The 25,242-nt window shown below is 54.7% G+C and overlaps 1 protein-coding gene across 5 annotated transcripts in view; it reads right to left on the reverse strand.

Moving 5' to 3' along the window:
- Window positions 1–25,242, reverse strand: part of ZMIZ1 (zinc finger MIZ-type containing 1) — a 220,203-nt gene that overhangs the window by 104,321 nt on the left and 90,640 nt on the right. For all 5 annotated transcript variants that reach the window (XM_052639370.1, XM_052639371.1, XM_052639372.1 and 2 more), the window contains 2 exons: window positions 6,515–6,623; window positions 25–138 (listed from right to left, as the gene is read on the reverse strand). In XM_052639370.1, the coding sequence (XP_052495330.1) occupies window positions 25–138; window positions 6,515–6,574 (174 nt within the window). In that variant the 5' untranslated portion in view covers window positions 6,575–6,623. The remainder of the gene's footprint in view (window positions 1–24; window positions 139–6,514; window positions 6,624–25,242) is intronic.

A 25,242-nucleotide genomic window follows, 5' to 3' on the forward strand; every position in this document is an offset into this window, starting at 1 on the left:
CAGGCCCGGAGGACGCAGACTCACCGTCAAACAGCCCATCAGGCTCTGCTCAAAGGGCCGCTGGAAGGCTCGCGGGTCTCCACACCAGTCCAGCAACTCCGTGGCAGCATTGTGGAAGTTGGCGGGGTTCTGTAAGTGCTGTGGGAGAGAGAGAGGAGGCAGTGTGAGGCTCCAGAAGTGAGGCCAGTGCAGTGGGAGGGAGTCCGGGGCAGCAAAGACCCCAGGTTTCCCTGGGGAGGAGACCCACAGAATGGGGCAGGCCAGGATTAATGAGTTCTCTTAAACTCCTCATTCACTTTCCCCCTGAATCTCCACTCCAGCCTACTTTCTGATGGGATGTGAATTGTGGCCCCATTGCAAAGATGGAAAAACTGAGGTCTAGAAAAGGGCAATGACGTTAGATATTAAAATGTTTTCTGGATGCTGGCAGCGGGGGTTAGGAAGCCCTGTAGGGTTCAAGAGGGTGGTGTGTGGCTCCCATCCTTGGAGCTGGTTCTCCCTGAGTCAGGACAGACTGGCCCTGGAGATTCCTTATTGATGAGCACCCCCCAGCCCCACCCCCTGCCTCACAAACCACCACCATCACCACAGCCCAGGTCTGCATGCCACCTGCTCTGGCTCCAGCAAGCCCTGCTGGAGCCAAATAGCAGAAGCAGGGGGCAGAGAAAGAGGCCTCCAGGTCACACTCAGCTGGGAAGGCACACTCAAGCACAACGCGCCCAGGTGATTGTCACTTCGTGATGAGGTGCCTGTGGCTCGGCCATTCCTGTTCCCCACACCCAGGATTCCTGGGCTCAGGGATGCTGGCGTCACTGGGAGGGGACCCTGCCCGAGCTCAGGCCCCACCCAGTTATGGGGTCTAAGTCAACAGAGGCTGAATTCTGGTGCCAAGGCTTCTAGATTCTGCTTCAGAGCCAGGCCATGGGGCTGAAGCGGGGGAGGGGGCTGCTGCGGCTATTCCTTCCTTCTTTAACACTTATCCGAGTCTTCCTAGGCCAGGCTGAGTTAGGCCTTGAGTCCAGGGTCATGGAGCATGTTGGGGCAGAGTTGGGACTTCAGGGCTGAATGTGACTCCCTGTGAGGTCTCCAGCAGGACAGGCAGAAGGTGTCCACAGGGGCTGGAGTAGAAACCAGCTGCAAAGGGGATCCCCATGTCCTTGGTGCTGGGAGAGACTGGGAGCAGCAGCTGCCCTCGGACCCGTGACTTGCTCCCACCCTGCAGGGAAGGTCTGCCTTGCAGCCAAGGCCGGGAGGGGTCTTAGGAGCTGCCAGGTCCCAGAACTGCATGGCGAGCATGATGTGCTGGGGGAGCCCCTCTGGAGCTGGGGCCCTGGAGTCACACCGTCTTCACCCACAACTACCTACTGACCTAGGGCATCCCCTCCCCTCTCTGAGCCTCAGTCACCCTACCTGTAAAATGGGGATGGCAGATCATGGCTTAGTGGTGGGGATTTTTGTTTCCTTTAGAGTTCCATGATTATTATTACAATGTGGTTTACCAAACACCAGATTTAAAAATGGATGGAGGAAAGAGAAACGCATCAGAGTATTCTCCCTCCGTGGGAGCGAAGGGACAGGGAGAGGTGAAGGGGAGAAAGAGGGCAGGTGTGCAAGCCCTCTGTCACAGGGCCGTGGTGAAGATTAAACAAGAGGAGGCTTACACGGCCCCTGGCAGAGGGCCTGGCACGTGGGGCTGCCCTTGGCCCTGACTCTGTCTTCCAAAGGCTCCTCTGGAGGTGCAGCTGCACTCGGCACCTCCTGCCCTGGCTACACATACACACACATGCATGCACACACACACACACACACACACACACACACACACACACACGGCTCTTTCTGCAGACAGGGCTCATTGCATATGAAGATAGGAGGATGTCCATGGCTAGAAGCAGACCCTCTGAGCAGGCAGCAGTAGGCCCTCTGACTCCTGTGTCCTCTCTAAAACCTGCCCCCTCCAAGGCCATGGGCAGCATCTGGTCTCCGCGTGGAAAGCCATGCAAATCGGTTAATCCCCTGCCCAGCAGCCTCCCTCTGCTAACCAAGTTATTCCGTTTATTTACGTGATGTCACACCCAATTAACAGGGTCAGCAACCACCGCATGGTGCTCTCAGAGTTGCCCACCCACAGCATCCCATCTTTGACATCCCTTTTTGGGGCTTTAGGCCTGCAAGGGGTCTCCAAGACCAGTCTCATGGGTCCAGTTTTGCTTTGGCCCCAAGCAACCAGACTTCCATATCTGGCCAGCCCACCTCTGAGCTTCTCCACTCTCACCCTAGCCAGCTCATGAGGTCTTTGGTTTGGGCTATGGGAGGTGACTCGTGGGTGCAACTCATTGGTACAAAAGACCTCAGGCATCCCATTTGGTAGCTACTGCCCAGTGGCTGGGTGGCCTTGGCCAAACCTCCACCCCCTCTGTGCTTCTGTCGTCCATTTAGAGACTCTGAGGTGGCCAAGGGATGCAGTGAAATGAAGAGGACCCCATCTCAGCCACTGAGCCTCATAGCCCTGGATGTATTCTTGAGATTCAGATCTCTCTTCTGCAAAATGGGGTGGGGACAGCATGCAGGGCTCTGCAAGGCGTAGAAACAACATCCGTAACGGCATTCCCATTACAGAGCAGGTGTCAGGCAAGACTGCTATTGCTTGGTACACTAGGACCTCTCTATGGCTTCTCGTTTCTCCTACAAGCTCCCCCAGAAAAGAGTTAGTGCCCCCTTCATCTCCAGAACCCCCCAAACTGGCATGAGGCCAGGCCCATGCAGAAATGGTTTGTGAGCAGTTAGCTGTCCAAGGCATGCTATGTGTCCAGAGCAGACCAGCAATCAGGTAGCTTCAGACTAGGTCCCCAGTGGTACCTGGAGGGGCCAGGACTGGGTGGGGTGAGCTTGGCCACCCTTTCATGATCTGGGGAAGGGAGTACAGATGTGAATCACACACAGAGTCCTCCCTGGCTGCGGCTGTTACTGGATACTAATACCCACCCCCGACACACACCAGGAATCCAGGTCATCTCTGTAATTCCTCAGAAGACCTTCCTGGGCTATATCCACTGGCCACTGAGTCTCTTGGAGCAGGAGCTGGGGATACCAGTGCCCAGATGAAGTGATGAATGCATCTTATCAATTCATCTGTGACTCAAATGACCCATCCATCCATCTACCCATCCATCCATCCCAAAATGAATCAGTTCATCCATGCATCCATCCACGTGTTCACCTACCCATTCATCCATTCTCTACTTTATCCATCACTCGTCCATCCATTCATCTGCCTACTTATCTTTCATTCCATCCAGAGTTTATCCAACCACCCACTTATCCATTCGTTCCTCATTTCTTTATCCATCCATCATTTATATCCACCCACCATCCACTCACCTAACTGCCTATCTCTGTGTCCACCCATCTATCCATCCATCCATCCCTTAGCTACTGATCTGTGAGTATCCACCCCAGCCTCATTCTTCCCCAACCTATTTAGGCCCCACCCTGGCCTGGACTCTGCTGCCGTATGATGAATACAGCTCATCCTCTGCCCCTGAGGAACTCAGGCTGGAGGGAGACCTGATGCACACCCTGCGGGGCTCATAGCTTAAGGGAGAAAGAGCAGGATGGGAGCGGTAACTGGGTGCCCAGGGAGCACCAGGGCTCAGGAAGGGGAAGTGCAGAGACTCAAAAGAGCACCTGAGGTTCGGGGAGCCTGCTGTGCAGGAATTAGTTGATTGGCATGGCTTTGCACGTGGAGCCCAGATGTGCCTGTGGGGACAGTTTAGGGCATGTCCTAGAGAGGGCACCCGTTCTCCCAGCACCTGAAGCTGAGAAAGCAGAAAGGCAGCTGAGCCAGAGGTCTGGAGAGAAGACGGACAGACGGCTGGGTGCTCGGGGGCTGGCAAGTGCCAGCAGTGGCAAGAACCAGGGCGGGTGGACAGGGAGGGCTGCGCTGTAAGTCAGGCAGGGTGGAGAGTCAGAGGCTCTGAGGCCCCGATGGGAGCCGCAGCTCCACCAGCCAGAGGGAGGCACAGCCAAAGCATGCATCATCCTCAGAACATGCAGACCTTTCTCTTCTGATCAGTCTATGGGATGTCTGAGAATCAACAGTCTTCAGTCACCATGGCTGCCCTCTGGGGCAGCTGAGGAGCAGACAGACATCAGCGCTGAGCTGTGTCTGACTGGAGATGCGGGAGCAGCGTGGAGGACGCAGGGAGCTCTGGACGGCCCAGAGGCATCTGGACAGCCTGCTCACCCTCACAGAGGAGCCACAGTCTGCCCCAAGCACAGAGCTATATAGTGCGTTTGTTTGTGTGTGTGCGCACGTGCAGACGTGTGTGTGGGGTAGGTCAGGCGAGGACAGTGGAGGCAACCCCTGGCTTTTAAGCAGCTCCAGGACCCAATGGCTGGGCTTGCATCACGATGCCCATTTACAGATGATGGGAGATGAAGTGGCAACTTAATCAAGGTCAGGAAACCAGCGAGTGGTGGAAGGGAGACTCAGGCTTACTGACTGGTGAATCTGAGCCTGTGTGCCACGCTTGGAGAAGCTGCTCCTGGGTGGGCTCTGGCCCCTGCTGGACCCCTGGGTGGCCTAGGGGGTAAAGGGCTCCCTGATTCTTGCAGAGAATCAGATGCAGGGAGAAAAGTCAAGTTGTGAGTAGGTTGTAGGGGGAGCTGTTTGCCCAGCAGCACATAGAGGGCTTGGGCACAGGGGCTTGACTGTATTACTGGGGGTGGAGCCACTGACAGCTGATCCCTCCTGGGCGGGAGAAACTGGGTCAAAGGCAGAGCTGGGAGAGAGCCCCATGGAGCCTAGAGGAGGAGGAGAAGGAGGAGGAGGGACGGGCAGGGGAGGAGGAGCCCATCGTCTGGTTTCTATTCTGTGACCGTGAACAGAGGCGTAATTGGCGTTTGGGAGAGCTGTTCGGCTGAGTTCAATCTGTAACAAGTCGTCTTCAATTTCCTCTCCGCAGACCCAGGGCCCAGGCTTCCGAGATTGCTCTGCTTGATGCTAATGAGAGGACACATATCCCTCATTCCCGCCGACTAGCCTCAGTTCCACTGGGCCCTGGGGATCGGGGAGGGCAGGCAGGGTGGGGGTGGGGCTGTGAGCTCTGCCCCTGCCTCCCCTGGGGGGTCCTGAGGCTGGAGGCCTACACTGGCTCCCTAAACTGCCAGCTAAGCCCACCTAAGCCAGGGGCCTCTCCCCAGCACTCCCCTCCCCTAAGACATCCCTGTCACTGAGACACCAACGACAACGCCCCCCACCACAATTAGCAGATCATCTGCCACCAGGCCAGGCTGCACGCTCCGCTCGTAATGTCCTCAGAGCATCCTATGAGGATGGCCTTACTGGACCCACTTGACACAGAAAACTGAGGCTCAGAGAAACAGAGGGCCAGGCCTGATCTCAGCGATCACACTGTGGGTACACGGAGGAGTGAGGATTTGGCCTCGGGTCTGTTTGATGTCAAAGCCTCTACTCCTTCGCTCTATCTCCTCTTTCCTGGAGTAAAATATCACCAGAGTCTGTGCACGGACATGCTGCCTTTGGCTTCAGGGAGGCTGAGCCCAGAGGGAGGGCGCATCACTCCTGATCACCACTGGGGGGCGCCTGCCTGCCCAGGCTCAACCAGGCTTCTTAAAGTGGGGACTTCTGAGCCCACTGTGAAGGATTCCTACGTCTGAATAATCCAGACAGACAGCGTGTGTGCGTGCTAAGTCGCTTCGGTCGTGTCCGACTCTGTGGGACCCCATGGGTTGTATCCCGCCACGCTCCTCTGTCCATGGGATTCTCCAGGCAAGAATACCAGAGTGGGCTGCCATGCCCTCTTCCAGGGGATCTTCCCGACCCAGGGATCAAACCCGTCTCTTTTGCCTCCTGCATGGGGAGGTGGGTTCTCACCACTAGTCACCTGGGAAGCCCTGGCAGGCACATCACCTCTAATGCTTGGTGTGAGCACAGGCAGCGGGGGGCGGGGAGGGGACTTGCACCCTCGGGGACGAGCTTCTCCCTGCACCAGCGGGGCTGTATTCTGTGACTTCAGGCGACAACTCTTCCCCATTCTGTGCCTCGGTTTCTTTTTCTGTAAGATGATTGATTTTCCAGGACCTTTCCTTTTCTATTTCTTTACAAAGAGCCACTAGAGCAGACAGGCGGGGAGCTTGGGTCTGGGAGAGACATTAGGCACTTTATTGCATCCTCAAAACAACCCAGAGAGCACAGCAGAGCCCAGAGAGGGCATGACACTGCTTCAAAGTCACACAGCTGGGAAGGGCAGGGAAGGGATGAGACGGAGCTGGCATTTGAACCCAGCGGAGTGATTCGAATGTGAGACTGTTCCACGCCAGTTCTCACGAGGTGGGTGGTCGGGGAGCCTCAAGCAGTCGGCCCTTGCTGACCCTCACCTCCACCCAGCATCCCAGGCGCTTACCACACAGTGCCCACCAGCGCCCCCTCTGCTCTGCCCGCCTCGGTGCCCTGCCCTTGCGGGTGGCGGGATCCCGGCTGCACACCCACCTGCTTGATGCACTGCAGCCGGTCGTTGGTCTGTTGGATGTGCCTGTCCATAGAATTCATTCTGGCCGTTTCGCTGGGCTCTACCCGAGAGCCATGAACGGCGTCCAGCCTGTGAAGACAGAGAACAGTGGGTGTCACCAGGGCTGTGCCAGGCCCGCCAGCCTCTGCCCCGGGGCAGCCCCGGGCCGGGAGGAAGAGCTACACCCGTGGCTGCGCAGCCCTTCTCCAGGCTCAGCGCTGGGCTCAGGGCAGGAGGTGTTCCTGGGTGTTCCTCACGGGTGGCTCGTGTGAGCACTGGGCAGGCATGGCCACCGTGCGTGTCTACACACACGCGTGTGTTGGGTGGCGACGGCAGCAACGGCAGCCCCATCTTTGGGTTCTTGCTGCGGGACTTAGGCCGCTTGCCGTGGCTGTGTGTGCACGTGTGTGCCGAGATCTCCCCGTGGGACAGCCTGACTGAGCATGTGTCGTTTAAGGCAGCAATCCTGCCGTGGGTGCCCTCCCCGCGTCTCCCATGCCTTGGAGTCTACTAACCACCATTTCATGTTCCCCCTTTACTCTCCCAGGAAAGAAAGAGGGTAGGTAGCCATCAGCACCACTTCCCTTTTCCAAACAAGAAGACTGAGGTTCAGAGAGAGGAAGGGAGTTACCCGGGGTGGCACAGGGCGCCCGACTCGGGCCCGGGACTCTGACTGCCAGCTCCTGGCCGAGTGGACGGGGCACAGGGCTGTCCCACTCAGCAGGCTCAGTCTTCCTGAATGATGCTGGGGCTGGGGCAGGCGAGCATGTGTGTGACGAGGTCCCAGTTCCGCAAAGCCCGTGGAGCCCCCAGGCTTCTCCAGGGAGGCCACGAGCGCGAAGGCAGAGATGGAGGAGAGGCAGACAGATGGAGAGAGGTTCAACTCTGGCCCTCCCCCTGCTCAGGAGTCCGGGTTCCCAGGCCTCAGCAGAAGTCTGCTCCTCACTGGCTGTTTGTCCTCTCATAACCCTGGGGCATTTCTGGCTGCAGACACAGGGGACTCAGCAGAGGTTCCCCCACCCCTGGCCTTCTCTGCTATCCCAAAACCTGCCCCCCCGAAGGCCTCTCCTCTCTGGCCATGTCACCAAACGTCCCGTCCACCAAGCACTTGCTGTGTACTGGGCCCTTGCATTCTCTCCTCAACTCCTCATGTCCGCTCTGTAAGATCAGAATCATCTGCATTTTACAGATGAGGAAACTGAGGTCTGAGGTCTCCCGTGGCAAGTGGTGGTCTGGACTGTGTGTCTGCCTGTCTGCTCCCACGTCCTGTCTCTCTGCCCCCACCCTGGTTCAGGAAGCTGATGGTCTGCCTGACCGCAGGCTTGGGAAGAAGGCCCTGTTCCTCTTCCAAGGAGCTCTTCACTGCACAGCTCTTCTCAAGCACTTCTTATTGTTCCATTTGTGCTTGAAAAGGCGACTCATTGGCATGGTTCAAAAATCACAGGTGTCCAGGGTCATGCTGGCCTTGTCCCCTGCCCCCAGGGACCCTTCTGGAGAGAACCAGTGTCATCTGTCTGCTTCTGAAGGACTCAGAGAAGCAAATATCTATGTGTACTATCCTCTGACACCCCTTAAAACACATAAAATGATAGCATTCTGCACACACTCTCCGGACCTTGCTATTTTCCTCTTAACGATATCTCAAAGTGTATTCCACATCAAGACATAAAGAGCCTTTTCATTTTTTAATGGCTGCACAGCATCCCAGGCACTGATGAGTCATTTATCCAACTGCCATCTGAACATCCACCCCGGCCAGGTGCTGTTCTAAGGCCTGAGGCCCTAGACAAGGCCCTTCTGCTCCAGGGGCTCACACTCTAGCCCAAGATGAAGCCTGCACTATCCCCAGATTTCTTCATTGCAAACAGTGCCAGAGTTTTATATCGGCCACATCATCATGTGTGAATTAATCTAGAGAACACACTCCTGGAAGTGGAGTTTCTGGGTCATCTGGGCATCTGTACTTTGATCAGTGTTTGCTGGGTTCATCTTGTAGCTCTCCAGCAAAAATGTAAAAATGGGGGTAGCATCCCCACATTGATCTCCTCTACCCTCACTCTGCCAGCGTCCTTCCTATCACACATTTACACACCCAGATATACAACTTCTCCATCACTTATCCATCTCGATGCTTGTCTGCCCATCCGTCCACCCATCCATCCACCCACCCCATCCATCTTTATTCTCCACTTGTCCATCCTTGCATGCTTCCAACTCACCCAGCAAATACTTGTCAACATCTTATACTGTGCTAACTCTATGGAACATGGTGAGGTGAAAATGGAATCATTTTCTTGAGCTCATGGAACTCTTGGTCCAAGCCTGTATCTACTCCACGTCACCTTTTATATGACTATTTGTTGAACTCTTCTTATGTCAAGGACATGCTGGTCTGGGCACTAGGCAAAGACATGGTTACTATATCCTCACTTTACAGATGAGGAAACTGAGGCTCGAAGGTGGTCTCTCAAGCACCACATGGTACACAAAGAGCTGGGCCTTTCCAGCCCCCACCCAGGGCATGAGCGAACACTGGTTGCCAGGGTCCCAATTACAGACTGCTGTTTCCACAGCTAGCAGGGCAGGGGTGCTGAGCCAAAGGGCCCCATTAAAAAGGAGGAGTCTGAAGGGAAGTCAGAGGAAACCCCAGGCCTGTGCAGACCTCAACCCCCTGCCCACAGGCAGCAGCCAACCAGGACAAAAGGCCTGTGCTGGCCCATGTGGCCAGCAGGGGGTGCTGTTGATGAAGATAACTGCCCAGGGGGTTAGGAATTGGAACTGTGGAAATTTGGTGAGGGATCTCAGATGGTAAAAGTGTCTGCCTATAATGCGGGAGACCCGGGTTCAATCCCTGGGTCGGGAAGATCTCCTGGAGAAGGAAATGGCAACCCACTCCAGTACTCTTGCCTGGAAAATCCCATGGACAGAAGAGCCTGGTGGGGCTCTTCATGGGGTCACAAAAAGTCGGACACGACTGAGTGACTTCACTTTCACTTTAGGTGGTCTCGCAACAGTCTCTAGGTAGGAACTTTTCCCAGGATGGGCACAGCATTTTGTTTATAGAGTCAGAGACCTAGCGGGGTCTTGATAAGTGCCTGTAGAATGACTGGGGCCTGGGCGTGGGGTGGGGGCCCAGCCCACCCAGGGAAGCCCCAAGCAGGCACCAAACCCACCAAGACAGCCACCTGGGGGGCCAGAGGCTGTCCTTCCCTGTTGAGTCGCAAGCAGGGGGCCACAGGCTTCCCCTGAGGAAAGCAAACAATAAAGGGGAGAGAGCCTGTCCAAGTTTGGGTCTGTCTCTGCACTGACTCTTGCCCTGTCCTATCTGGAGGCCTTTCTGATCTGAGACAGCGCCTGGATTCAAAGATGCTCAGAATGTCACTGACCAAAGCTGCCTTGAGTTCCTCCACCACCTCGAGTTCAGCTGGTATTATTCTTGGGGGGCCTGAGGCCCACAGGGGGCGTGTCTAAAGCCACACAGCACCTCTGAGCTAGAGCGAGATCCCAGGGGGCTTTACTCCCAGGCCAGGGCTCCGTGTTGTAGGAACCAAGACATGAATGGCTGGGCCTGGGACACCTGTGAGACCCAGAGGGTTGACAGGAGAGACACCACATGTCACAGGGACAACTGCAAGTCGTGTATGTCTCGATCTATGAAAGAACAAGACGTCCAGTTGATTAAGGAGACGCTCACAGGAGAGGTGACACTTGTAAGCCGCCAAGATCGGCGGAAAATTGGGGCTGTTAACACCCGGAATGGATGGGCTGGTGCTGCCGGCCCATGAAGGAAGAGGGCCAAGGCCTAGAAGGCTAGAGATCACAGACACGAGGAGAAGAGGGGTGCTGAAGGAGGCATGGAAACGGTGGCTCCCTGAGGGGCAGTGTGAGATTTCCCATTAGTTCTGCACCTGCTGTGTTCAGGCACTAGGCCAGGCCCTGTGCACTGCTAATTCACTTAATCCTAAAAGGTTCAGAGAGATGAAGTGACTTTCCCAGGGTCACACAGCTGGGATGGTGTTGGGCTGATTCAAACCCTCCGCTTTCCAATCCTCCAAGACTGGAGGTCGGAGACTCCTGAAAGTCCCCACCCAAGACTGTGCCTGAGCCCAGAAAGATGTGCCCCTGGAACCTGTTCACACCCATCCACTTGCTTCCAAGGCCATCCCAGTGCCGCTGGGCTCCCTGCATGCTGGCCGGTGCGGGAAAGTGGGAGCGCTCAGCGGCCAGCAGAGGTCGCCCTCCACCACAGGAGCGCTGCTGGGCTTGGCTGCTGCCTCCCTCCTTCCAGCTTGGACACCTCTAAGCCTTTACCAGTCGCTACAAATCCTCAGTGGCGGCTGTAACTCCAGCACCCACTGCGGCCAGGCTCCCTCCCAGCTGGAGATCACTGGTGGCCAGGCCCTGGGTGTACCCATGCCTTGGCCCTTCCTGCCATCTGTTTGCCTCCGAATGGAGAGTAGGCTCAGGCGGTCCACCCCTGTGGTGCCGGGCCCTCTGTCCTGGTCTGAGCAGCCCCCAGCCTGCGGGGGATGCAAGGCTAGTCAGTGTGGGAGCTTGGAGGCAGCCCAGCTCTGCCACCCTCCTTGGTTTTCCCGTCTGTAAAACAAAGCCTAGCTGGCTGCTGGCGGCTCTTCAAACTCAACATCTTAGGATTTTGGTGTCAGGAGCTCCAGCTGTTTGGAAAACGCCATCTCAACAAGTGTAAGATGGCTTGACTCTAGAATTGCAAAGGCTGTCTCAAGGCAGGCCTGCGGGGAGCCTGCTGGCCCAGGAAACTCCAGGGGTGGGCTGGTCACTGCTCCAGGGTCACCTCAGACCTCAGATGCGCCCCCTTTCTCTGTGACATGCTTTTCCTTGAAGCTAATGCTCGACTTGACTTAAATGCGTGTAGGTAGGTTTTCCAATGGTGACATCTGGGTTAGCTTCCCAACTCACAGGGGAGTGCTTGAAAGGGCCAAGCTTTCATTTCGCACGACTCACCACTAGTAGGGGAGTTCAGGTGAGTCCGGCCTCAGGGGAGCTCAGCACAGAAGATGAGCTCAAGGAAAGCTTGCTGCCCTCAGGCAAGTAGGGCGGCTCGGAGAGTAGACTGTGGAGAGTGGAAAGGGCGCCTGGGGACCACATGTCCCGGTGGGATCGTAGGCAGGGGCGGAGAGAGGGGATGGACACAGGGGAAGAAGGATGAGTGGGACTGGAACCCACCTTGCTGGGCCTAAGGAGAGACCTGGGCCACCTCCTGGCTCCCTGGCAGATTCTCACCTGGTCTAAAATGCTGGAGGAGGCACATGGCCCTCCTAGGCTCCTCCTTAGAAATACTGAGTTGCTCTAAACTGCTCCATGGAAAGTGCGGCCCTGGAACCTTGGAGGCAGCTCCCTAGGGCTGGGATCAGGGGTACTAACATCAGGCTGTTTTATTTTCCCCTTTTGAGGTCAACAAGTTAACCGGTACACTTAACAAACAAGAACTCAGCCGAGAGGCTTCTGCATCTGTGTGCACAAACACATGCTTATGTACCCCGTTTGCACACTTAAGTATAGGTGCACACACACACTTGAGTGCTGACCCAGACGCACAGAGCACACACATCTCCTGACAGCTTGCACAGCAAGTGGTGGGTCCCCAGGGGAGCTGTGTGAGCAGTGGTGTGCAGAAACGATTCAATCGCCATGCACATCTGCAGCTCGGGTCCCCTGGGACGAGCGGGGCCGGCAGCAGGGGAGGGGGGACTGTACCTACAGTCTGCAGAGCAGAGGCTGCATTCCAAGACATCGTCATGGCCAAGGAGCTTGGGATGCGCCTGCTGCTCAGCGTGGTGGGAGACCTGGGGTTCCAGGGGATGCATCCTGGTCAGCCGGTTTACCAGCTCTCAGACTCCAAGAGAGGTGGATGCTGTGGGCCCTGGGTTCAGCAGTGACCTCTGTGTGACAGTGTCAGCCCCTGTCTGGCCCCCACCTCCCACTACTCCCTGCTGATCCCATATCCTCCACGTGGGGCTGCTGCCCGCCTCTGGGGCCGTGTTCTGGAGATCACACCTCTAGGTCTTTACCTCTGTGCCTCAGCCCACAATGCCTGGCCCCCTCCATCCATCAAGGCCTGGTTTGAGGGTCACCCTCTTGGCTGGTTTCCCCCAGCAAAGCCACTCACTTCTATGTCCTCAGTGCCCCTTCACGAACCCCCGATTTGGTGGTACTAGATGAGGGAGAGGTCTTTGCATCTGGCTCCCCATCAGTTGAGATGTCTTCCAATTGTGGATTCCCAGAGTCTAGCCTAGTCTAGGGCCTGGTACTCAGTGGGTGCCCAGCAATGCTCATCAGATGGATGGATGGATGGGTTTTCAGCAAGGAGTCGGTCCTAATCGGAGGATCTCATCAGGGAGACTCTGATGAGTCAGGCTGGGGCTCCCAGAGAGTGACCCATGTACTGCTAGTGGAACAAGGGTGATTTTAGGTGGTCCGTGGACCAAGACTTCACATTTCCACAGTGAAGTGTCTGGGCTAGAACAGCGATCATCGGCGAGTCTGTGGATATTATGATTTGGGATGGGGTTAAATACGGGAGGGATGGCACACCTGGAAGGATTAAAGGACCATTTTAAACATAATATAAATGGTATGAAAGAGACGGAGGTTAAGAAGGCACTGATATAGTTGGATGCCTTCCTCATCTTAAAGTAAAGGTGCTCAGAGAGGTGTAGCAGGTCTCCAGGCACGCTGCTTGGAGGCAGAGGAAGAAGGCGATGGTGAAGCAAACTAGTCGGGGTCACTTTGTGCCCTGGCCCAGGGAAGTCAGGGAGGAGGGCGGAGGGGCAGGCACGAGTGGGGAGAGGGAAGAGGCAGCTCCAGGCAGCTGCCCCGGGCCAGCTGCTTCCCATTCGTGGCCAGGCCGCTGGAGCAGACCCTGGGGCCAGCTGGTGGCCTTGCTCTTGGTGGGGTCCCTGGATAGGGGTGGGCCTGAGAGCCAGACCTTCTTGGCAGGGAGGCTGTGGGAGGGCCCTTTATCTTCCCAAGCCCTCATCTCTCAAACAGGAAGATGTATCCCCTCCCTTCCCACTGAGCGGAGGAGCTGAGTAAGTGAAGTCACGCAGGGCACATTGTTCTGAAAAGGGAAATCCTGATTTGGACAACAGTCTCTTCCAAACGCAGGACCCCTCCTTAATTTGGGGAGTGCCCCTTATGCCAGGACTGGACAAAGCTGCATACCTCCTGGCCACAGAGTTCAGATGCTCTGACTTGGCATGGTTGCTGGAAGGGTGGACCCACTCCTCTTGATGACCCAGTCTCCCAGCACCCGCCTTCCCCTACAGGAACCCCCACTGTCAATGGTGGTTAGTGGGACAACACCATGTACACCCTGGGTGTTTCAGAGGGGCCCCTCCGGAGGGCAGGTAGGTACACCTGACAACCTGTTCCGGGACATAAGAGTTGATCCAGAGGAGAGGATAGCTGACTTGGGAGAACACGTGTCAGTGTCGCTCTGACAAAGGTGCCAGCCCACTGTCCCAACCCGCACGGTCCTGGGAGTCCCAGCTGCACCCAGGTGTGCTCATCTCCCGGGGGCCCATGACGCCTTAGCCGGCCCAGGTCATACTCTCGGGGTCAAAACCTCCCACCACCCTCTGGCCACACTCCAGGTCCATGACCTCTCAGTGAGCTTTCACTGACAGCTTCTCTGCAAAAGGTGAAAGAGGGCCAGCTTTCGTCCTGGGTCAGGTTGCTGGGTTTCCTCTCCTCCCCAAGGCTATGCCACCTCTGCTTTTTGTTTCCTCCAAATGCAAAGAGAAGCAGAGCAAGGGCTATAGCCCATGGGGTGGCAAGAGAATGACACCACTCGGCAACTGAGCAACGAATGGACTTATCCGTGCCGGACGCTAGGCTCCCTGGGCGCATCAGCTCGCTCTAAGCCCCAGAATTCCGCTGTGATGTTCCAGTTATTATTACCATACTATAGAGGAAGAAACGGAGGCTCAGAGAGGTAGAATGACTTGCCCAGGGTCACACTACCAAGCAGTGGTGGTGCCAGGACTTGAACCCCAGGCTGGCTACACAGCCCATGAGGTTTCACTGCATCATGCTCTCCGTGCGAACGTGGCAGGCTTCTCTACATCTCTGCCTGTGACAAAGGTGACTGTCACTGAAGAGCCAGGGGGTCACGGTCCCGCCTGATGCTGTTTGGGCCGCAAGCCTTCCCTAGGACAGCCGTGCTCAAGCAGCAGCCCTGACTTGGCTTTGTTTTAAGGCTCTTGCCTGTGATTCCCAAGGCTCAGATGCCATGAAGCGGGCAAGGGGGAAGGCAGAAACAATTCCCTGGGGGAACTCAGAAGACATAGTGTGGGATGAAGCTGGAGGTGGAGCCAGGGTCCCTTGACTACCCGCTGGTGTCCTATAGAAGGCTGTAAATGCCCGGAAGATGCCTACAGCTCCAGTTCTAGGGACAAAACGGTGTTCTCCACCATCTCTTCCTTACCCTAGCTCCTCGAGCCTCCAAATCCACCCGCCTGGCATTCTCCAGGAGCTCCAGACAGGGGTGGGGCAATGGCAGGTCCAAGGGAGAGTCAGTGTAACTAGATGAGCCCTTAAGAAGCACACAGCACGCAGAAGGTGTGTGGCGTAAGGATGCTGCCCCTACCTCCTGCACCCCTGACAGGCCTGGCTAAACAGTCACTGCATTCTTCCACTGGGTCCACACACGACCCAGCCAATCGTCCACACACCCTTCTGCCCAGGCATTCTTAACCACTTGGTGCCAACATATGAGAAGAAAACCCCTGGGCACCTCCATTTTTAAAAGGAGGGTGAACAGAGGCTCAGAGTGGGGAAAGCTTAGCCGAGGGGCACCAGCCAGTCAAGACATGAGCAGAGATCTGCGTGTGAATTTCCCAGTCCCCGATTTAGTCCTCTTTACCCTAAACTGGGAGTCAGAGCCAGGCTCTTCTCGAGCTGAGAGCCCACGTTTGGACCACATAGGCAAACCAGCCACATGTCAAGCAACCTTCCATCCGTCACAGCCTCACAGCAGCTGGTGGGCAGTATTAGCCTATTTTGCAGAGGAGAAAAAGGAAGGCTCAGCGTGGGTGGGTCGTTACTCCCCTATCATGCAGGACTAATATGGGCTGGTCTAGGGCCGCAGCTGTTTCTCCTGAGCCTGGGCTCTTATTATTACTAACTGGGTATGTCTTCTCTTTTAGTGAGTTGCTATGAGCTGTCAGATTTGTTTAAAAATTTCTCAAGAAAAGGGAGGTGGGGAACAGAGGAATCAAAAAGCAGGCATTTATTTGACTTAAAAGTGGTAGATGGTAAAAAACCAACCAACCAACCAACACAAAACCAGTCCTCATGGCTTAGATCTAGAATGGATCTGGGGATCTGCTCAGACCCATTGTTCACAGAAGAGGAAACTGAGGCCCCGGGCAGGGGTGTGGCTGGAGGTACAGCAGAGCCTTGAGCCTCTGCTACAGGTCAGAGGTGGGGCTGGGGCCACACTCAGCCCTCGGGAGCCTGGGCTGCCCTGGAGGTCTCGGCTCTCCCGGCTCCATCCACAGCCGGGCCCCTCCTGCAGGTGTCTGCCGAGTGCACACCTGTGGCCCCAGACAGCTCATACAGGGAGCTGCCCTAGGGAGCTCTTGGGGGTCTCCAGGTGTGGGTAAGGAAGGACAGGGTGACCGCGGCAAGCCATGCCAACCCTGACGGCGGCAAGCGCTCTGCTCCTAGTGGGAAGCATCTGTGATTTTATTTCTGCAGAAACCCTGTGAAGTCCCCACGGCTCCTTGGGGATTTCTAGCATCCCAGCTGGGCTGATGTTGGCACACTGACCCCATACGTCCAAGCCTGTGGTTGCAAGGGGGTGGGTCAGCTGGGTCTGGTGTCCATCACCCTGCTTGTCATCAGATCTGCACTCAGGGAATCTCTGGGTGTGAGGGACTCAGGGACTAAGCCACCCCAACTCATGCTGGGAGTGGGGGCCTCATCTCTGGGGCCCTTCAGGGACAAGCTGGGTACCCCACAAGCAACCTGAAAACACGCTTCCTGAGTGTCTACTGAGAGACAAGGATTTACACCAAGCACTCCAAAACCAAGTGCTGACTTGACACTCTGTGCAAAGAACTCTATAGTTTACAAAACCCTGGTGTCATAACCTCATTTGACCCTTCTTGTTCAGTTGCTCAGTCCTGTCCGACTCTTTGTGACCCATGGACTGCAGCACTCCAGCTTTCCCTGTGCATCACCAACTCCTGGAGTTTGCTCAAATTCATGTCCATTGAGTCAGTGATGCCATCCAGACCACCTTATCCTCCGTCATCCCCTTCTCTTCCTGCCTTCAATCTTTCCAGCATTTGGTCTTTTCCAATGAGTCAGCTCTTTGCATCAGGTGGCCAAAGTTTCAACATCAGTCCTTCCAATGAATATTCAGGGTTGATTTCCTTTAGGATTGACTGATTTGATCTCCTTGCTTTCCAAGGGACTCTCAAGAGTCTTCTCCAGCACCACAATTAGGAAGCATCAATTCTCAGGTGCTCAGCCTTCATTATGATCCAACTCTCACATTAGTACATAACCCTTGTTATCACCTCATTTATGTGGGTAATATAGCTTAGTGGATCAGGTCACCAGGCTGCTTGGGTTCAAATCCTGGCTCTTTCAAGTGCTAGCTTCTGTGACCTGGGGCAAAATGCTCTCCTCTGAGTGCCTCAGGCATCTGTAAAATGGATGCAATAACAATGGTGTCAACTTCATAGGCTGCTGAGTTCGTTAAATGAGTCAGCGAATAGGAAGCACTCTGCACAGCCCCAAGCACGTGGGCCCCAGCTCTGCTCAGGACCAGGTGGGTCTTATCATCTCCATCACAAGCAGGAGGAAAGCAGGGCCAGAGAGAGGAGGCGGTATCCGCTAGGGGGGTGGGGGGAATTAAAAGCCACCACTCTAGACGTTAAAGACCTTCAACTTTTCTCCCTCCAAGCACCCTCACACAGGCGCCTCTGGGAACCACCCTGCGTCTCAGAGCCAGGTGCCTTTGAGGACGTGGGTGGCTGAGGCAGGGGCCTGTACCCACCGGCCAGAGTGCTGGGTGGGGGGATTTGTCCTTGAGGCAAAGGCCAGTCCTGAAAAGCTCAGGAGGACAGAGGGATAGGGTCACTGCTTCGGGACAGATGGACAGAGTGTTGCCGCTCCAGAGCGGCACCGGACACACATGCAGTGTCCAGGTGGGCAGTGCCACAGGAGGAGGCGGGGGACCAGAGGAGAAACGCTGCCTCTTCTGGGAAAAGGAGTGTAGCGGCCAGGACACTGCAGATCAGGCTGCCTGGGGTGAGTTTCGCGGAAAAGGGTCCTTCCTGACGAAGGATCCTCTGGTAAGACAGGCTGGGGAGAAGCTGCATATTCCAACCGCCACTGGTGAGGAGGAAGCACATTTGCACATAAAGGGCCTTAGAGCATCTGGCTTCTCCCAAAGTGACTGGAGTGCAAAACAACTTTTTCCACTAAACACATTTTAAAATCCCATAGACTAGTTTTCCCTGGAACTGGCTTTGACAAATTCCCTGCGGGGAATTTGAGTGGCTTCGGGGTGAAGAGGCTGGACAGCAGGGAGAGAGAGACTGCAGAGGAGGGTGGGCAGGCTGGGGCAGCGGCGCCTGGCAGGGTAGGGGACCAGAAACTGAAGTGTCTGCAGGAAGAGAGGCCACAGAGCATCCACACCAAGATCTGGAACCCACTGCCCAGGAGGCCTGGGGCCTCGGATGCTGAATCCAGTATTACGGCCAGCCTCACGAGGCCACCGTCACTGGGGCCTCGGATGCTGAATCCAGTATTACGGCCAGCCTCACGAGGCCACCGTCACCGGGGCCTCGGATGCTGAATCCAGTATTACGGCCAGCCTCACGAGGCCACCGTCACCGGGGCCTCGGATGCTGAATCCAGTATTACGGCCAGCCTCACGGGCCACCGTCACTTCTGTTGTTCAGTCGCTCAGTCCTGTCTGACTCTTTGCCACCGCATGGACTGCAGCACGCCAGGCTTCCCTGTCCATCACCAACTCCCAGAGTTTGCTCAAACTCATGTCCATTGAGTCGGTGATGTCATCTAACCATCTCATCCTCTGTCGTCCCCTTCTCCTCTTGTCCTCAATCTTTCCCAGCATCAGGGTCTTTTCTGATGAGTTGGCTCTTCACACCAGGTGGCCAAAATATTGGAGTTTCAGCATCAGTCCTTCCAATGAATATTCAGGGTTGATTTCCTTTAGGATTGACTGGTTTGATCTCCTTGCTGTCCAAGGGACTCTCAAGAGTCTTCTCCAGTACCACATTTTGAAAGCATCAATTCTTTGGCACTCAGCCTTCTTTATGGTCCAACTCTCATATTCGTACATGATTACTGGAAAAACCATAGCTTTGACACTACGAACCTTTGTTGGCAAAGTGATATCTCTGATTTTTAATAGCTTAGATGTACCCAACCGGCCAGGACCTGCCTATGGGCCCGGCAACTCTCTACCCCCAGCAATGCTGGCCTAGGTCAGGAGAAGAGAGGCCCAGGTTCACTTTCTAGAAGGGCAAAGGCCAGAGTTGGAAGGTCAACTGAGCTGCTTGAGGCAGAGGCTGGGTTGTCTGGGGAGGCTGACACCTTCTCTGCCCCCTCTAAGCCAAGAAACCTAAAGAGACGGCACAGGCCAAGGTAGCCGCAGCCGCCAGAGACCCCTGCCCCAGGCCGCCGGCCTGTGTGGCCCTTCAACAGCCACTCAGAAATCTCTGTGATTGTGATTAAGAGGAGCAATATCATTTAGTACCTACTGTGTGTTGGGTGGCAATTTGCTGTTTCATGTGACTTATCTTTAAGACAAATGATATCGTTAGAATGGTTACTGCCATCTACAGATGGGGAGAAATAAGAATGAAAATGATTAAGGAACTTGCCCAATATCTGAAAATGGCACAGCTGGGATTTGAACCTGTCTGTCAGACTTGAAAGTCCAGCATCCCTCCCCTAAGCCAAGCCACCTCCACACCATCCAAGGGCTGGGGGCTGAGAAAGCTTCTTTGCAGACACCCCAGCTCAAGGCTGTTCTGGAAGAGGACTTTCAGTTCAGCCACCCACTGGGTACCACCCTTTGCTAGCTCTGCACTGCTGTGCCCAGGCTAGAGTTGGAGAAAATGGATAAGAGTTATCTGTGTTCACGGGGCTCCTGGTCTTGGGGGGGGGGGGTTCCAATCATGCCAGTTACATGCACGGTACGTGGATGCACAGTTGGCCTCTCTGGGCCTGTTTTCTCAGCCTCTAAAGGATGGGGCTGATTGAGAAGTCATATACTTTTCCTTGTACCCCCTAAACCTCTGAGGACAGCAGGGGACACTCAAGATCCAGTGACCACTGCCTCTGCACCAGGCCCTTCCACACACACATTACTCCCCTAACTCTCACACCAACCCAGGGAGGTGGGCATCCTTGCTCAGACTTCACAGATGAGGAAACTGAAGTCCATAGAGGTTATGCAATTTGCCTAAAGTCACACAGTGGACCAGAAGGGTTGCTGGGATTGGAACCTGGGTTTAACTCATCTCAAAGGCCCACCCAGCCTGATGTGAGACTAGGAGAGATGCAGAGAGAGAGTCCTCCTAGGCCTGAGCCCACTTCACTAGGTGACTGTAGAACTCAGCCCCTCAGTTCTTAGTCTGGGTGACATTCTGCCTGGGTGAGACCATCCCTAAGGCATTTTCTAGCTTCAGCTCTCTGGCAGGAGGCTGGGGGAAGGAAAAATCAAATAACAGTAAAAAAAAAAAAAAAGGAAGATGAATCCCAGATTTCCAGAAGCCTGGAATCCAGGGGAAGGCAGCCAGGCTGTACTAACTGACCAGATGGCCATGCCCACCATGGGGGCCAGACTGTGGAAGGCCCAGAGTTGGTCTGGCAGCAACCCCCTAAGCTTTCTGGAGGTGGAGGGGCAGAGCCAGGCCCCTAGGAGGGGCAGTGTGGCTGGGGCCAGGACCAAGACATGGGGGTGGCTGGGTTGGGGCAATGAAGGCCTGACTTATTTTGGAAATAAAACCATCCATGCCCAGTGTCCTTTTGTCCAGGCCTGGCCAGTCAGCTTGGCAGGATGGCATCGGGGTCTTTCTTAAAGCAGAAGGTATTGAAATGAAGCAGGACGCATACAATTCATCTGCTTTTTAATTAACTTGCCCCGCTGCCTTAAGTGATTCCCTGCTTACGTTCATTCTTTTGAAAATTCCAAAGTGCTATTTCTGACCTGTGATTTACTATTGCCGTACGTCTCTATAAGCAGTGTTTTAGCTTAAGTGGCAGTTGCATATTAATTACAAAGTTAATTATGTGCTGTGTAATCATGCTGTAATTCATTAGTTTACACTCTGAGAGCCTCACGCTAATAGCAAGATCTGACAGAGGGGTTTAGGAATCACCAAGAAAGATCTGTTGAAGACCTAGGATGGGGCTGAAAAGGACTTGAGCCCTCTCAGGATGGTTTCTTGGGACACATCTGGCTGACTGGAGGCTGGGTCACTGGGCCCCTCGTGGTTGTCCTCCTGAACACAGTACAGGACCCTCGCTGCCCCGGGCTCTGAGGGATCGAAGCCTAGAGTACATACTGCTTGCAAACCCTTGTCTGCTGAGGATGGTGGAAAACCCAGCTGGGTCTTGTTTTTTTCCCCCACGGAAGTGCAGGGACTGGAACAGAATTTGTTTAAAATTACTTACGGAACAGAGAGTCACTTCTGGGTGAAAAATTAACTGCTCAGATTACCAAGACAAAATGGTCCTGGGAACACTGACTGTGCGGCAGAACTGGGAGGGGCTCTAGAAGCTTCAGGTCCAAGACAGATGGGGAGACCCTAGCCTGAGAGCGGGCGGGGCATGCTGGGCTTGGGACCAAGGTCTCTTCACAGCCGTTTCCTTCCCTGCCATCTCCCCTGAAGCGTCAGGGATCTTGATAGGAACACTAGCCACCTTTCTCTTTCCTTTCTTTCCTGTTTTGTTTTGTTTCCTCATGAATTGGGCTTCTAAGATGCCTCAGTCCATAAAGAACCCACCTGCAGTGCAAAAGACCCAGGTTTGATCCCTGGGTCAGGAAGATCCCCTGGAGAAGGGCATGGCAACCCGCTCCAGTATTCTTGCCTGGAGAATCCCCATGGACAGAGGAGCCTGGCAGGCTACAGTTCATGGGGTCACAAAGAGTCAGACACAACTGAATGACTTTCACTTTACTAATGAACTGACCCACAGGGTGGCCTTGGCTGTGAAACCCAACTCCACTCTTTAGCCAATCTCAAAACCCTGCTGAGGCCCAGGTACGTTGTTTCTGAAATGGTGTGAAAGTTCCCTTCATCCTTGCATAGAGATCTGCCCATGTGAGACCACTTGAGCAATGTTCCAGAGGATTCTTTTCTAGAACTACCCTTTCCCAGCCAGTGGAGAATTCCCCATGATGCTCCAATGGCATTTAAAAGTCGATATGAATAAAGACAGGCCTGCTGCAAAAGCCCCACTCTCTGCAAATCTGTGGGTCAAATTTCAAGTCTTTGTCACATGAGAGGATACAAGGCTGTGACCTACCCTGGACATAGTGATCTGGTGGCTGAGACCCTCTGCTTTCCAAATATAAACCTGCTTGTTTTATTTTTGCTGACAGCTGAACGAAAAAAAAAAAGAAAGATGTGGAAGTCCTTCCCTTTCTGGCTCCAGTCAACAGAGGAGAGAAGGGCTCGGAGCCCCAGCTGGCATGGGAGGAAGATAAATAAGAAAAAACAAAACATGTCCTCATGCAACAGTGGAATGTTTAAAAAAGAGGTGAAAAGCACAAGGTCGGGGCAGATTTCATTTTCTATAATTTTAGCAGGCTCAGGGAGGAGGCAAGATGCTGCCGACTCAACAGTTTTGGGGGAATCAGTTTTGGGAGGGAACTCATTTTTCTTTGGTGGGGGAGGGAGGGGGTGCATCTTAACAGCCAAAGGCACTGTGGTTTCCTTTCCAGGGAACACACTGGTTTCCCTGGCAACGAGAAGTCCGGCCTCCAAAGTTCTGCTGAGAGACCAAGGCTTGGCCTGGGATGCTCCCGACTATTATCCACGGCCAAGGTCTCACCATCCCACTCTCCCAGGCAGGGCGCTGGGTGGGAGAGGTGCAAAAATGTCAGCTCTGCAAAAATGTGGGCACCAGTCCCCACCTCTCCCCACCGCACTCATGCAAGCAGCTACTCATCCCTGGATCAGTGCTTTCCAGGGCTTTATGGCTGAGCAGGTGAAAAAAAAAATGCTAGCAACAGCTTGGAAACAAGCCTGTGTTTGACAGCACCTGGGGACCTTGTGGGAACAGTAAAGTCTCTGGGGCGGGCGGCCAATGGTCCAGCAAGGCTGGGTCTCGTGTCTAGCATGCTTTAGCCTCGTGTGGCTGGCACAGGGGAGCAGCATGGGAAGACAGAAGGTCTGAATTTCTGAAGTCACCTCCCTCTATCCAGGCTCGCTCATGTGGCTCCAGAGGCGTCTTGTGGATTTTTAGAGCCCAGTTACCCAGAGAGAAACACGTAAACGTCTGGCCGGGGAAGATGCTATTCGTGCAGCAGGTGTGGGAGGGGTGGGGTGTGAGTGGGAGGAGGAGAGGAGGGGAGGCAGAAAGGGGCCAGTGGCGGGGTCTGCAGAGCGCTGGTCCCCGGGCGCGCTGCGCCAAGTGCTCCGCACGCTCTGTCTCTAACTCTCTCTCCAGTTGCCAGGGGAAGCAGGCACAATCGTTCCTGGCTGGAGGGAATGAAGGGGTCAAGTGACCTGCACAAGGCCACCCAGTAAGTGAGTGGCAGAGCCATGAGTCACACCTGTCAGTCTTGACCCTCTTCTCAGGAGACGGGTGGATGGGATGACAGGGGCAGGGAGGGGAGAGTCGCTCTGGCTAGTGGCTTACTCCCCTGATGGTGAAAGGGAGACAGAGGTTCCTAAAATTCTCCCGTGTGCTCCCCTCCTAGTCCCCGCTGTTATCTAAACATTCCCCAGGAAGATAGGCCCCAGAGCAGAGTTATCCGGAGGCTCTGACCCAGAGGGCCCAGTCCCCACGCTCCACCTCGAGGCACATTGTAGCACTGGGTGGTGTTTCCCGAGGGCCTGACATTGCATCCTTCACAAGCTCTATCTCCTTTAAGGCCAGAATGGTCCTATGAAGTAGGTAGTAAGGGTCAATTTCATAGATGAGAAACGGGAGCTCAGTAACATGTCCAAGTTAGTTAGCAAGAGGCAGAGCTGGAATTCAAGCCCTGGTCTGATGCCAAAATTTAGGTATATCCTTAACTAATGACGATGATAATGACAGCCAAACTTCCCTGAGCTCTCATTATGTGTCTGTCCTGTTTTAAGCACTCTGTGAAGACTCCTGAGAGTCCCTTGGACAGCAAAGAGATCAAACCAGTCAATCCTAAAGGAAAACAACCCTGAATATTCGTTGGAAGGTCTGATGCTGAAGATCCAATACTCTGGCCACCTGATGTGAAGAGCCGACTCACTGGAAAAGACCCTGATGCTGGGAAAGATTGAAGGCAGGAGAAGAAGGAGATGACAGAGGATGAGATGGTTGGATGGCATCTTGATTCAATGGACGTGAGTTTGAGCAAATTCTGGGAGACAGTGAAGGACAGGGAAGCCTGCTGTGCTGCAGTCCATGGGGTCATAAAGAGTCGGACACGACTTAGGGGCTGAACAACAATAAGCATTCTACACATATTTACTTATTTTATTCTTTTCATCATCCTATGAAGTACATGTTACAATTAGCTCCATTTTATAGACCAAGGCACAGAGCTCTGTAAGCAACGTGGCCAGGGGCGCACAGTAATCTATAAGGCCAGGCAGACTCCTGAAATTCAGGCTAGTGATTCATGCAGATGACTCATACCAGGACCTGTTTCTCCAACCACCAGGACATCCTGCCTCCCAGCCTTGAGCTCTGGATTCTGGATGGTTCTGGGACTCGGGAAGGCCAGGCAGCCACTGGGAGCCAGGGTTTTTCCAAGAGAGTGCCGCCTCCCACCTCAGGGAAATGGCAGGCAGGACCTGGACCGTGTTTCTGAGTGTGGATGTGAGTGTGTACGTGTGCACCTCAGCCTGGGCAGCATCAGGGCGTGCATGCAGCTGATTTATAACCCTCAGAGAAAACAGAATTGCAAAGCTCACTCACAAATCTTCCCTATCGAGGGACTTGTGACAGGCAGACATGCAGTGAATTCCCAAGAACAGGCAGGCCTCCCTGCAGCCTCTGCTCCTGAGATGAGTCCAGGTGACCTGGCCACCTGTGGGTCAGCTCCACAGAGGTCCAGGCCAGTGGTGGCCAGTGGACAGCCGGCTCAGCCCTGGGAGTGGTCACCGACCTGGGGTGGGGGACCTGTTTCTGTGTATCAGAAATGCTGGCTCCAGAGTGACCCGGCCCCTGAGGAAGCACCCCCAGACACAGGTTACCCATCCTCTACCCTCTGGCAGGTCCCACCCCACAGCCAGCCCTTATACTCTGGTCCTCACTGCTCAGAAGTTTGGGATCAGGACCCTTAGCACCGACAAAACGAAGACACTAGCGAATGTCTCTTGACTCATACCACGTGCTTTTGTACTGTACTAAATTTTTAAGGTTTGTCTCATTTGAGCACATGTCACATGCAGAGGCTGGAGAAGTCTCTTGAGAGTCCCTTGGACAGCAAGGAGATCATACCAGTCAATCTTAAAGGAAATCAACC

This window comes from Budorcas taxicolor, chromosome 5 (genome assembly GCF_023091745.1).
Source record: "Budorcas taxicolor isolate Tak-1 chromosome 5, Takin1.1, whole genome shotgun sequence".
Taxonomy (NCBI): domain Eukaryota; kingdom Metazoa; phylum Chordata; class Mammalia; order Artiodactyla; family Bovidae; genus Budorcas; species Budorcas taxicolor.